This window comes from Diadema setosum, chromosome 2 (genome assembly GCF_964275005.1).
Source record: "Diadema setosum chromosome 2, eeDiaSeto1, whole genome shotgun sequence".
In the NCBI taxonomy this organism is placed as follows: domain Eukaryota; kingdom Metazoa; phylum Echinodermata; class Echinoidea; order Diadematoida; family Diadematidae; genus Diadema; species Diadema setosum.
In genome coordinates this window covers 12441666-12454698 of record NC_092686.1, presented here as the reverse complement: position 1 = coordinate 12454698, position 13033 = coordinate 12441666, and the positions used below count along the sequence as shown (strand labels likewise).

Below are 13033 nucleotides of genomic sequence, written 5' to 3'. Positions count from 1 at the left end.
TATGTGATTACATGGAAACTGCTTTTAGGAATGAAAAGTCCTTTATATTCAAGTCAAAATACATCTAGAAAATGGATGATCAGAATACATGTACATTTATATGTATGTGATATGCAAGGTGCGCACAACAACCTGCTAGTGTATGCAATTCATTACGCACTTGTTAATGGCTGCACAAATATAGATGCCAGCAAATATTTTCAATCATTTTCTGTTGCTCTACAATGCTGAAGTTCTACAACAGGTGATGTAAGAAATGATAGGGCTTCAAAATTAAGTGAGCATAAATTATTTTTTCATGCCAAAGATTATGGGGGAAAAAATATTACTGACATGGAATTGATGAATTCGAGAGTTGACCTGTTGAGAAAGCGGCAAATAAATCAAGGACAAAGCTTTGCATTTCTTTTCCTGTTCAGAAAACTGTCATGTGACACACTTAATATGCACTTACAAGTAAAGACTAGAGATTGTAATTTGTCATCACTGACAAATTAAGGTGATCCGATTTCTTTTTTAATCAATGATTCGAGTCCTGATAGTGCAAAGTCTCAGCTACAACATACTAAAATCTGAGAGAAATTCACCGAAGCATAAGTAAGATAGTGCTCGATAAAGAGAGTCATGTCAATTTTCACATCTAAAAAATTCCCTCCCATAGAGATAACACGTCATAGCGAAAATAGAAAAAGAAGTACATTTGAAGTTTGACCCCACTTTGCACAGACAAGATGGCATCTGAGCAAAAAGTGGCTTTTTTATGAAATGATCCCTGTAACATGGTCTTTACGTGTGCAAAATATGGGAAAGATAGGACATGTATTCACCAAGATACAGGATGAAACATCTATGACCTTTGACCCTAATTTACATACCCAAGATGGCGTCTGATCAAGTCGTTGTTATTTTATAAAATAATGTTCGTGACATGAACTAAACATGTGCAAAATATGGTGGTGATAGAGTATGTTTTTCTTGAGTTATTGCACATAACGTTGCAAAAAGAAAGAAATATTTCAATACATCGAAGATAAACTTTAATTTCAAGTAAGTTTTTTTACGTGATCCCGACATCGTATGAAAAGACAAAGGGCACACTTAAGATAGCCCAAAGTCTCAGCTACAACATATTAAAATCTGGGAAAAATTCACCAAAGCATAAGTGAGCTAGTGCTCGAAAAAGATAGTCATGTCAATTTTCACTTCCAGAAAAACTGCTCTCCCATAGAGATAACACGTAAACTGGTCAAATTTTACAAGGATACTTTCAATCCATTTTTACGAGGTGATGACGTCATCTAATCAAAACTTTGTAATTATAAATGTGAAAGAACATTAAATAAGCTACAACATACTGAAAGTTAGGTGAAAATCGGCGAAGGATAAGAGAGATACGCTCGAGTGAACTTGAATTTTGATGACGTCATTTTGAAAATTTACTTTTTTTACTTTTTAAAGAAATTTGATATCTTTTAATCATTTTTTCAGTATCGCCAACCCATGAAATGATATGTACAACTTATCAGCTTTCAAAATATGTCAAGAAAATGGGGGGTCACCGTCCATCCTGACGAGTAAAATCGGATTTAAATTTGGCGGTTTTTTGGCATTGTTGCATTGTATATCGCCATTGACGCGCGCGCGGAATTTCAACTTTGACGGGCCCGTATGACGTCATATTGAGTCGGATTGACTCGAAACTTGGTAGAAACATTCCTTGACATTTCAGACATCCGATACATGTGAAAAAACGGGAAATTTCTATTGCATATGAGCTGTGCGTGCGTATATGCGCGCGCGCGTACGCGTCCGTCGATTTTTTCTGAAATACTCCAAATGACCTGAAACGTGTGCAAAACAATTTTGAGCTCGATTGGAGCATGTTAAAATTTCAACGCGCGCGTACGCGCTCGTTTGCTATAAACGTGACTAAATTTTATGAAATATATCAATAGAGCTTGACTTGAACTATATGATATGTATATTTCATTGAGAAATTCCATTCCATTAATGAGATACGAATGTGAACGTGATTTCAGATAATGACGTCATAGTGACGTCATGGTTGACTGATCACAGTGATACATTAGATCTGTCGTCCTTATGACGTGATACATATATGGTATCAGTTTAGAAGTGATAGGTGAATGACTTTTTGAGTTAACCGCTGCACAACATTTGAGGAGAAAGAAATAAGAAGAAGAAAGAATCCGTACAGATACAATAGGTGATCCGAGAGGATACTCGGATCACCTAATAAAGAATAAAGATGTCCAACTACATGTACTGGTATATATGTGGATTGAGGGAATGCGGCAGTATTAGTACAACACATCAGTGAAGTTTGAGGAAACTAGGACAATCCTTGCAGAAGTTGTGAAATCGACAATTTTTGTGCCACCATCGCTGGCTGTGAAGACTACAACATTTTGTGACATCATGCATGGACATCGATATGAAGAAAATATAAAGAAAATTCAACATTCTATTTTTACTTTTCTAGCATAATGAAGGGCACTTGACTCAACTCATTCAGAAAGCAAGGGGAAAATTTTACCCTATTTATTTATTATATGTCATTGCCTTTGTTGAGTATATGCAGACATCTGGGTTCTATATGCTTCATCTATGATATTTGATATTCTGATGTGGTATCTGCATGAAACATAATGTATTCTTTGATTCATTCTCTGTATAAAGTGATGTGGGGATTTGTGTAATTTATGTCCATATGTTTTATGAATTTTGATGGTGTATTTGGCCAACCCTGCAGCATAATGTAAAGAAAACAAACAAATTAATTCATCGATTAACAGATCTTCCTATACAGTTTACAACAAATAATTGGTATTCCATGTATGTATGCATTATATGCCGTATAATTATAATGTATTTTTATTTGGGCCTTGCTGCAGTTGGATCATCTAATGATATTTGTACAGTTTCATGCAGAGTTAATCCTTGTCATCAAATATGTTCAGGGGATGTGGAACGAGTGCTTTGGGGAAATATTGAAATGAATTATCAACATGTTGTGCAAGAAGGATTATATAACCTCTCATATAAGTCACATCTTCAGTTGTATACACCATCTCTGCAGGTATGATTGTGTTTTTCCTTAATATTATGTTAAAGGGCATATATCGCTCGATCTGTGTGTACCACAGGAGAGTTATTCTAACAGCCAATATACAATGTATTTCTCTTTACTAACTTGGTTCACGCAAACAGATGTCCTCCATCGTCTCTACGCGATGCTGTACATTCCCATCGGTCTGTGGTCGCGAATGATCCTCCGCCTCTTACTTTTCTCCAAACACATGATGAATGGAGTGAGGAAAAAACTTCTACTTTATCATTATTATTGGTTTGTTGTTGTGTTTTTTTTTTTTGTTTTTTTTTTTTGGGGGGGGGGAGGGTGTCCTCATTGTGTATTCACATCGATGGAAGCCCTCAATTGCAAAGCCCATGGAGAAAACACACAGTTAATGGGACATGTGAAACATTGAAACAGAACATTATACCTGTGAACTTTTTACTTGCAGTGAGGCTTGTTGTGCGAGTATTATCTATTTCATACAAGTCACTGTCATAATATTGTACTAGATGAGAAATGTAATGTCTATTGTCTCCATAGTTTATTACAGAATGAGACTCAGAAAAGCATTCAAGACATGTAATCACAAGCAGATATCAAGTGGATGTTGAGATGACATTGAAATTGAGCAGTGGAATTGTCACTGATATCAGACAAGAGAACTGAAAGGTGAAAGAAGTTATAAGATTGTAAAGTTGCACACACATTTTTCAGAAAGAGTGGCATTCGTAGCAAACACAAATGCGATTTAGATTTATGTGGTGTAGATGTGGTTTTTTGCAGATTTCCCAGTGCCTAACATGCAAAAATTCACTTTCAATCATTGTTTTTTTTTTCCTTCAGGGAAGTGATTCAACCACAAGATATTTTACACTTTTGCATTAAAGAAAATAGCTTTGTAACATTTGTGCTACGTTAAATTATTGACACATTAAAAAACAATATTTAGGTGTGATGTGGTGATAGAATTGCTATATGGTGGCATTACATTATCTGATTTGCATACTGAAGTGAAAGTTGTGACTAATTGTTGAAGATATTTCAAAGGCAAGAATTTCTCTTGTCTCATTCCTTGTGTGATTTCAATGACCTCACTGCTCTGTTTAGCTTTTTATTAAAGTTAACTTAATTAAAGCTGAACATGGAGCGGACTTCCCCTCAATTAATCTAAACTCTATAAAGATCAGCATTTACAATTTGCAGTGTGAAAAACAAGTTATGGTTGTGATAACAATACCTTGGTTTGTTTTTCCTTATGAGTTACCACTGACAAAGTTGCATAACATACCCTGATGTTAACTGACTTATTCTATAACTCAGAAAAATATCTGTGCAGTGGCACCATATTGTAGGCAAGCCCTGGATATTTTTTTGAGCAGTTTAGAGCAGCATTCTTTGATGATGCACAGTAACATTCAAGAAAACATCCATCCATTAGCAGACAAATTCGTGACACATCTTTAAAACGTTGCTTGTTCCTACATGAACATAGCGTACATACATGTACTATAAAAGTGGAAATTTTGGCGGTGTTGAAATTCTTGTGCATTTTGTGCCGCCAGAAACTAGCATGAAAATGAAAGCACACAAATATTTTTGCCTGCAATATGTTCCAATAGTTCGTGTCTTGACTTCACAGAATTAAAAACACATGAAACTCATCTTATCCGGCCAAGAGTGAAAAATTACTCACACGAAAATATCCACTTTTACAGTACAAGTTGTGTGTGCCATCTGTCAGGATTAGAGACGTACAGCTGTATGTGCATAAAGATACATGTAATAGAGTAATTTTGTTTTTTTCCTGGTTGGATAAAGACATAACCACCCTGTGGGGTCCCTTACATATCATCCACCCCTAAGCTGAAGATTGGGCTTATGAATGCTTCTCTTTTTCTTCTTGGACATGGTTGTGAATTAATCCTTTAATGTGTCATTCTGGTGCAATCCTTCATGGTGTTATCTCTGGTGTAGCTTGATGCTCCTACTTTATCTGCTGACTTGTAACCAGCTGGTGTTACATGTACCTTATATTCACTGAGAGACACTGCCAATTCAGTTTTTGCTCTGTATAGTGTCGAGGAGTTAGTACACCATTCATACACCCCAACCATTTTTTTTTTAGAGAACTTTTTGTTCTTTTTTGGTTCTTTTAATTGGTACAAGTACATTCCCTCTTGTGCTTTAGTCACTTAGTGTGTGGACCTACATACACCAGACAGTATCCTGAAATACAATGTACTTCCCATGATTTGACCATCGGTATCTTGACCCTACTATTCAAAAGTGCTGGTGTAGGCAAAGTGTGACGAAAAAAAAATGTTAGTGTACAAGTCTCCTTACCCCCGCAGTATGTTTATACAGTACTTGATAATCCGAATGTGTGATCATATTAATTTCACTGTATTGCTCATAGGAACTCTTCTTACTAAACTCTGAGATGCTGAGCACTGACACCTAGCTCTAACACTAACCTTTACGCTAACACTAACACCAATGTTAACACTTGCTTAACCCCTTGTCTTGCTGCTAACCAGGAGGAGGATGATGCAGACACCATTCCCATGTGGCACATGCCTGTCCTAACCACGCAGTCATCCGTTTCCAACCAGGTCAGAGTTCAGCCCTTTGTAGGTTTAGTCTCGTGGTACAGACCTTAATGTGCTCCGGGACGGAAACCCAACTCCCAAAAAGGGATTTTTATTAAATGAAAAAAGAGATAAATAGATAAAAACATAAAGAAGTTAGGTGTTGTTTTCGACATGAAGGGATGATCTTGAGACAGAGACCATCACACAGGAAAGTTGTGGTCATCAGTCGTCCAGTTATGAGGTTGACTAGGTGTCTCCAGTCAAGGTAAACTTCAGATCACTCTCCTGAATTGATAATTTTTTAGGAGCCAGGTGATATTATCTCACTGATCTAATGATGTTGTACATGTACGCCCTGAGAAAAATGTGCTGTGAATCAGACTTTCAGTCTTGATTGCAGTTCCAGTGAATATTCAATTCAATCCAGTTCATAACAAGTGGGCCTCTGTTCATCCATATAGTAGAGGAGAGATGGAGATAAAAAAAAAAATAGAAAGTCACCACTTCATGTCTTATGTAGACAATTGTGAGTGACCAATTAAGAGGTGAATAATCTAGATGGTTTACTAAATAATATAAAAGAAAAACAGCTGTGAAGGTAATTCTCTGCATGTAGCTCAAGCTTTCAGTCTCTCATCAGTTTCCAGTGTGTTTTCACGTCAGATTTCTAAAGACAGCTAGATAGGAGAAAACAGTTTACATGTTCCAAGTTAGATGAGCAGGAAAATTGGAGGTACACGTATAGACTAGTATAGTCTGTCTTCATGAAAATGAAGAATCTCACAATGAAGCGATGGTTAAATTGCGGGCGAGACACAATTGTAATCACATTCTGTGTCATAAATCAAATCTTTCTTTACTTCATAGTGTTAACTGCAGGTTAATACGCAGTGTATTAAGAACTTTTGTGCTTTGACAGTATTACTTGTCCACACAGGAACATTTGTGTGTATATGCGTTAATCAGCGATATATCCAGTTTTTTCCTGCTGTGCATACAAAGTGTAGTTCATTTATGTGTGTGCATTTTAATACCCAAATAATATCAGCATTATTCTTTTCACAGTAACTAATAACCACTTCAAAATCTGACCCCGTCTGTCCTATCAAAAATACAGCATTATGGGGTTGTTTTTTTTTTTGTCTTAATCTTGCAGCAGATGCATAAAGTCAATACATGCACTAATAGGAAATGTTTTATGTAATGCAGTTATGATATTGCGTGGGTATGCTGACTTACAAATGCATATGATATCTGAATAATTAACCTTGGTTTCAAGAATGTAAACAACTAATTGTTTTGATCTGGTATTGTATGGCTTCTTATTAACATGTACTTGGGAGCATGTTGTGCTGTAACTGAATATGAAACATGGTGCAACTAATACTAACTTTAACAAAGCTGTGTTTGAGTGTGAGATTAAAGCAACAAGTCATAGTTTCTAGAAATCATTTACATTGCCTCTGTAGTGATTATAGCATATGTGTAATAAGAGTTTCTAAATGACAAGTAATGGTAGTGTGGATCAAATGGGAAGAGAACTTACCTATGTAAAATCACATTTATGAATATTAGGCAACTGTAAACATTCTGTATGTTGATGGGAGCATGTAAGATGAGATGGATCACATTTATGAGGCAAATCATTTTACTTGACTAGATGCTGTTGAGTATTTCAATCTATGAAAGTTGGAATGTAATATAAACCCGTCAATACATAAGCATACCATAATTGATTGGCAGCCTCAACATGGTATTTTGGAAGAGGCTTTACCGAAAATTCAACAATAAGTGTGACTTGTGTTTGTTCATGTACAGTGTTACTGATACTCCTGATAGGATTGTAGAAACAGTGAATTGTTTAAAATCCACTTTTGGGACATACAGTAGAATGAGGGACCAAAATAATAGAGATGAACTTTGAAAAGGCATGGAAAATGTATTTTCTTTAATGCAAGGAACCATGTTGGATCTAATCGTCAAATGTATTTGTTTATCCAATCTATGAGAAAATAAAATGAAAGTAGGTTTACCTGGAATATTGATCTACATGTATTCATTCTGTACTGGAACATACAGTTACCTGTAGTAGCTGGTAAAGAATTTCTTGATTTGTTTATCAGAGTTCAGTGGAGTAAAGAGTAACAATTTCATCTGAGTAATCTCTTGTGGTTCTCATGTTTTCAGTTTCAGGTGCGACACGGGGGAGAACCACACACACAGTTTTGGAGAGAAGGGATCTATGTCAGTTGGTCAGAGGTGATAACATCCATTTTGTTTTCTTCATCTTTCACTCTATGCTATGTTACATATTATGCTCTGGCATTGTTTGACAAAGCATAATACATTTCAAAGCTACTTACATCGTATTGTAACTCCACAGCCTGCTGGGAATCTTTCTCATTTGTATATGATTATTTATTTTGAATGATTGGGAATGCATGGTCCTCTGTTTACCATTTTCAGGAAGCTTTCTTCTTGATTGAACCACTGGAAAAAGAGCAAGATACTCTGAAGATTACAGTCCCAAAGACAAGACTCGGCTACAGGTAAACACGTAGATGCCAACTCTAGCAACAAGTTGGTTTTCTGTATGTGTCTCATGGAAGTTCTGTCACCAGAAGCAACACATGAAGATTTTTCTAGATTTAAACCAGAGAAGTTTAGTCCAGCGCAAATGAATAAGGAAATGAAGAAATGATGATGATGATGATGATGATAATCGTGGTGGTGGTGGTGTTGGTGGTGGTGGTGGTGATGGTGATGATGATGATGATGATGGTGGTGGTAATGGTGGTTGTGGTGGAAATAGTGTTGATGATGATGATGGTGATGATGATAATCAAGAGGATGATAATGATGATGATGTTAAAGATTATAATGATTACCAAGATGATGGTACATGTGACAATGATATTGATATTTACTTAGATGATTTTGTTGGAGGAGATGATAAAGATGATGGAGATGATGCTAATGACAGTTCATACTTGCCAGTAATTGCCAAAGTCAGAGTGTATATATAAAGGTAGTGTTAATGGTGACCATGAGGATGTCAATGAAAAGGATGACATAGACATTGATGATTATGGTGATGTGTATAATGATTATCAAGTTATAGTTTCCAGTGATTCCTCATTCCAATAATCTGTGCAGGTTACTTGGCTTGGTGTGTGATCACCTTGACGACCTCATTGAGGAATGGTTTCCTGGTCTCTGTGAGTTTGACCCGATGGACGGACGGACACTGCTCCAAAAACTGGTGCCCTGCATCTTGTGCAATGGTAAGAGCTTGATACCACTTAAAGAGGCAGCGGAACCATGGGGACTGGGGGCTGCAGGGGGGTAACATTGACCCCTGACTCCCACAGCCCCCCTCCAACCCTGAAAAACCCTTCGCGGCTCGTGACATTCCATCATCCAATTACCTATTTTTTGCTTTGTTTGCCGATATGGCAGGCATGCCTGAGTGCTTTCTTCGCAAATTCGCACAGGTGTTTGAAAACTTGTTGGCAACGAGATCCAGCACTGGAAAGGACTTGTGGCTTTATTTTTTTTTATAGTTTATTTCATGTTTGAGCATTAATCAATTAATACGGATTCAATACAAGATATACAAAGAAATCATAAACTAAGAGGAAAATTACAGTAGCTGTTCATGGAATTACTCGTGTAATCCATCTTTGAGAGTAAAATTTGTACTCTTTCATGGTGAGATAAATGCAGTTGCTAGGATGAGACTGCACAAGCAGCAAGGTATGTGTGTATTTTAATTACTTACTTGATGGTGTGTTGTGCATGTAGGCCTATGCATATGTGTATAGCGTGACAGCAGATCTGTTGCCCATGCACAAACATTTGTAGCTTCATTGGGCATCACAATACATGGTACACTTGTTTGTTTCCTAGTTGACCCACCATATCGCCATTCCATCGACGATCTAATGAAGCAGTCAGAAGTGAGCGACACTGCCACCTGCCCCAACCACCCTGCCAAGAAGGTCCCAATCCACATCCTGGTGAGTTTCTCATCATACTGTATACGCCATTTGTTTTAATAGTGAGTGTAAATTTTCGCGCATCAGCACTTCCCAACGACTTTGCGAGTGGTTCAATTTGCGATTGTGGAGCATTGTGCTGAACGGAGAAATGTATGATTACATTAATAATAAATATCATTTATAAAGCGCTTATTACTAAAGTTTCTAAGCATATACATGCATGTCCACATTCATATCCGGATCAGAGTCAATATTTTTGCCTGTCTTTAAATTCACGAATAGCACCTGACTCTCGAAGTTTGTGAAATAATAACCTCACGAAATATTCGGGTTATACAGTATTCCTCTCCAGGATGGAAGTTGTTTTTCTACACTTGCTTCATGTTTGGTCTTGAATTCAGTGCAATACAATTTTTGTCCCTTCTCCTCTGCGGTCTTCTGTTGAAAATGCATGGAAATCTGATATACATCCTTCAGCCGTCCTTTGCGGTCTGCATATACTGTGTACATTGAAATATTCACGACATTTCGCAAGTCGGGTGCTATTCGCGAATTTAAAAACACACGAAAATATTAACTCTTATTGACATGAATGTGATGTGCACGCATACATTTCTGTGATCAGTACTGTACTCTACAATCGCAAATTTAATCACTTGCCATATTGACGGGAAGGCCCGATTCATGAAAATTTAGGCTGGCTAAATATTTGACATATACAGTACCAGTAGTCTCCTTGATTTCCCGTAAAATCTGAACACACACACACACACACACACACACACACACACACATTGATTTGTAGGGAACTGTATTGGTTTCTCCTATTGTATTTGCACCCCATGACCATGGATGGGATAAAAACTATCATTGTATTCATCAGTTTTCTGTACGCCACAAATGAATCTAATGTGAGTACACACAAGTACACATATACGCTGTACACAAACAAGCATGCAAATTGTGTTACTTGTACATGGTTACATCATTTACATGGCTACATGCTAAATTTGACAAACAAGTATGACATGTGTGAATCAAAAGTATTGAGAATCAAATCAAATTTTTGAACATGTATACAACAGGCTCCTGATGTGATGCTAGCGGATCTCGAGGATAAGTTCCTGATCGACCCAGTGAAGCTGAATTTCCGCCAAAGGTAAATGTGCTTTAGCTTAACCAATAAAATCGTGCAATTTCCACTTACATCTGAATCATCTGAAGTTTACATTGTATATTACAAATATCCATGGACCAAGCAATAAGGTACTGTAAAAGTGGATATTTTCGCGCGACTAATTTTTCGCGCTTGGCCGGGTCAGAAGAGTTTCGCGTGTTTTTAATTCCGCAGAATCTAGACATCACGCACAGGAACATATGGCAAGCGAAAATATTCGCGGGATTTTATTTTCGCGCTAGTTTCTGGTTGCGCGAAATGCGCGAAAATTTCAACACCGCGAAAATTTCCACTTTTACAGTACTTAACACTATGTTATCCTTAATATTAAAGAGAGTTAGGCTTTCATTGCAGTTATCTGTACAAGTAGATATTTTCATGTGATTAAGTTTTTGTGCTCGCCCAGGTAAGATGAATTTTGTGTGCTTTTAAGTCCATGGAATCAGGACATTAATCACTGGAACGTATAGCATGGAAAAATATTCACATACTTTTATTTTTCATGCTAGCTTCTGGTTGAGCGAAATGCGTGAAAATTTTCACATCACAAAAAGTGCCACTTTTGCAGTATATTTCAAGTGTAGCTGTTGGAGAAACAAAAGAGATTATAAAGCACTGTGAGCAGCAATTGTCACGTGACTCTGTTGATGAGGCCTCAGACTCTCAATTGTGAGGCCCCCTGGTTCAAAGTCCCCCTTACATCAGCAGATGTGCCCCGAGGCAAGATACTTTATCCTCATTATCTCGTAGTCTTTCAGTGGGGACTTGGAAACCATTAGTCTCATGGCATTCTGGTCATAAGCGTTGAGCTGCTTCGCTAGTGACCACGTAAAATAAGTCCAAACACAAACATCACTAGGCTCTGATTATATGGTATACATTGTCCATTGATTATGCATATTTTTAACCCGTTTGGGACAAACTGATTTTGCTATAATACGCATTTTCCCTAGACACCTGCCCAGGTATACTCGGGACCAGTCTTCAACATGTTATGGAAATGTAAATGCAAAATACACATTGTATGTCTGCCTTGTTCCACAGGCAGGAAATGGTGCTTGGAGAAGGAAGCTTTGGATCTGTGTACAGGGCAACGTACCGTGACAAGGTAACATTCAAAACTTTTCTTCAGTGTTGAGATTAATCCCACCAAGCTTTGTTACTTTGGTTATTATATACATGTTGTATCTAGTAGCAATGGACTATAATGTAATTTGTGGGGTTTTGTGGCAACATTAGTTTATATGGCTTCATATTCTATGGAGCAGATGGCCTTCTGTGGTAATATGCATGATTGAGTTTTCTTCTTAAGACATTGTTCAACAATACAATAATTCTTTCATTTGAGTAATTTTCACTGGAATTAACGTCTGTAAAGTCAATGTTGCCATTCATTTCCTGACTGTAGCTCTGGGCACAACGGTGTTCACATCCAGCGAATTATCATGAAAGCCTCATAACTTGTTTCCTTCCTTCCCCACTCCACTCTGCTCCTATCTCACTGGACCAGGCTGTTGCTGTTAAGGTCTTCAGTCATGCCGGAGGAGACAGCCATCCTCATAGACTTCTGCGACAGGAGGTTTGTATAAATTCACCGTTAGTTCATCATCTGCTCACAGGAGGATTACCTATTTTCAGTTAAAGTGCCAGTTTACCTTTGGGGACGATGATTCAATCACGATTTGAATTACGACATCTGATGTGCATGTATTGTATCATTATGTCACAAAACACACTATCATGCAAAAATTGCGCCGTAAAACCATCAAAATTTGAAATAATCACGATGTTTCTGGTCGATCAGGCTGTCGCGTAACGGTACACGGTTTTCGAGCCCGACGCATGAATATTTCCATCGGCCGTTGCTCTGTTGCGCAGTGGGCTACGCTCGGCGAGATGCGAGGGTGATCAGCCGCCGTGAGTTCCTAACCCACGGTTCCACACGAACGTTCCCGTTGATCTCGTGATGAGTGCAACTCATCCCTCCCCGCACGGTCATTCCTGACCAGTACGTACACTGTATGTAATGTACAGTGTACGTACTATGCATAGCGCGTACGGACTGCTGTGGTGTTTCACTGATCGCTACCTAGCTAGCTGTCCGTTTCGCGACTGCTGAGCTGCTGCGTCGATGGTTTCACCGGATGTTTTGATCGCGCGGTTTTTC

At 37.8% G+C, this 13033-nt stretch overlaps 1 protein-coding gene across 1 annotated transcript in view; it reads left to right on the top strand.

Annotated features, from left to right (window-relative positions):
* Window positions 1-3207: 3207 nt before the first annotated feature.
* LOC140238361 (leucine-rich repeat serine/threonine-protein kinase 2-like) overlaps window positions 3208-13033 on the top strand; it is a 76374-nt gene continuing 66548 nt past the window's right edge. Inside the window, exons 1-8 of the mRNA XM_072318297.1 lie at window positions 3208-3332; window positions 7876-7947; window positions 8155-8237; window positions 8845-8972; window positions 9598-9707; window positions 10775-10848; window positions 11911-11974; window positions 12377-12445. Of these exons, the coding sequence (XP_072174398.1) occupies window positions 3255-3332; window positions 7876-7947; window positions 8155-8237; window positions 8845-8972; window positions 9598-9707; window positions 10775-10848; window positions 11911-11974; window positions 12377-12445 (678 nt within the window). The 5' untranslated portion in view covers window positions 3208-3254. The remainder of the gene's footprint in view (window positions 3333-7875; window positions 7948-8154; window positions 8238-8844; window positions 8973-9597; window positions 9708-10774; window positions 10849-11910; window positions 11975-12376; window positions 12446-13033) is intronic.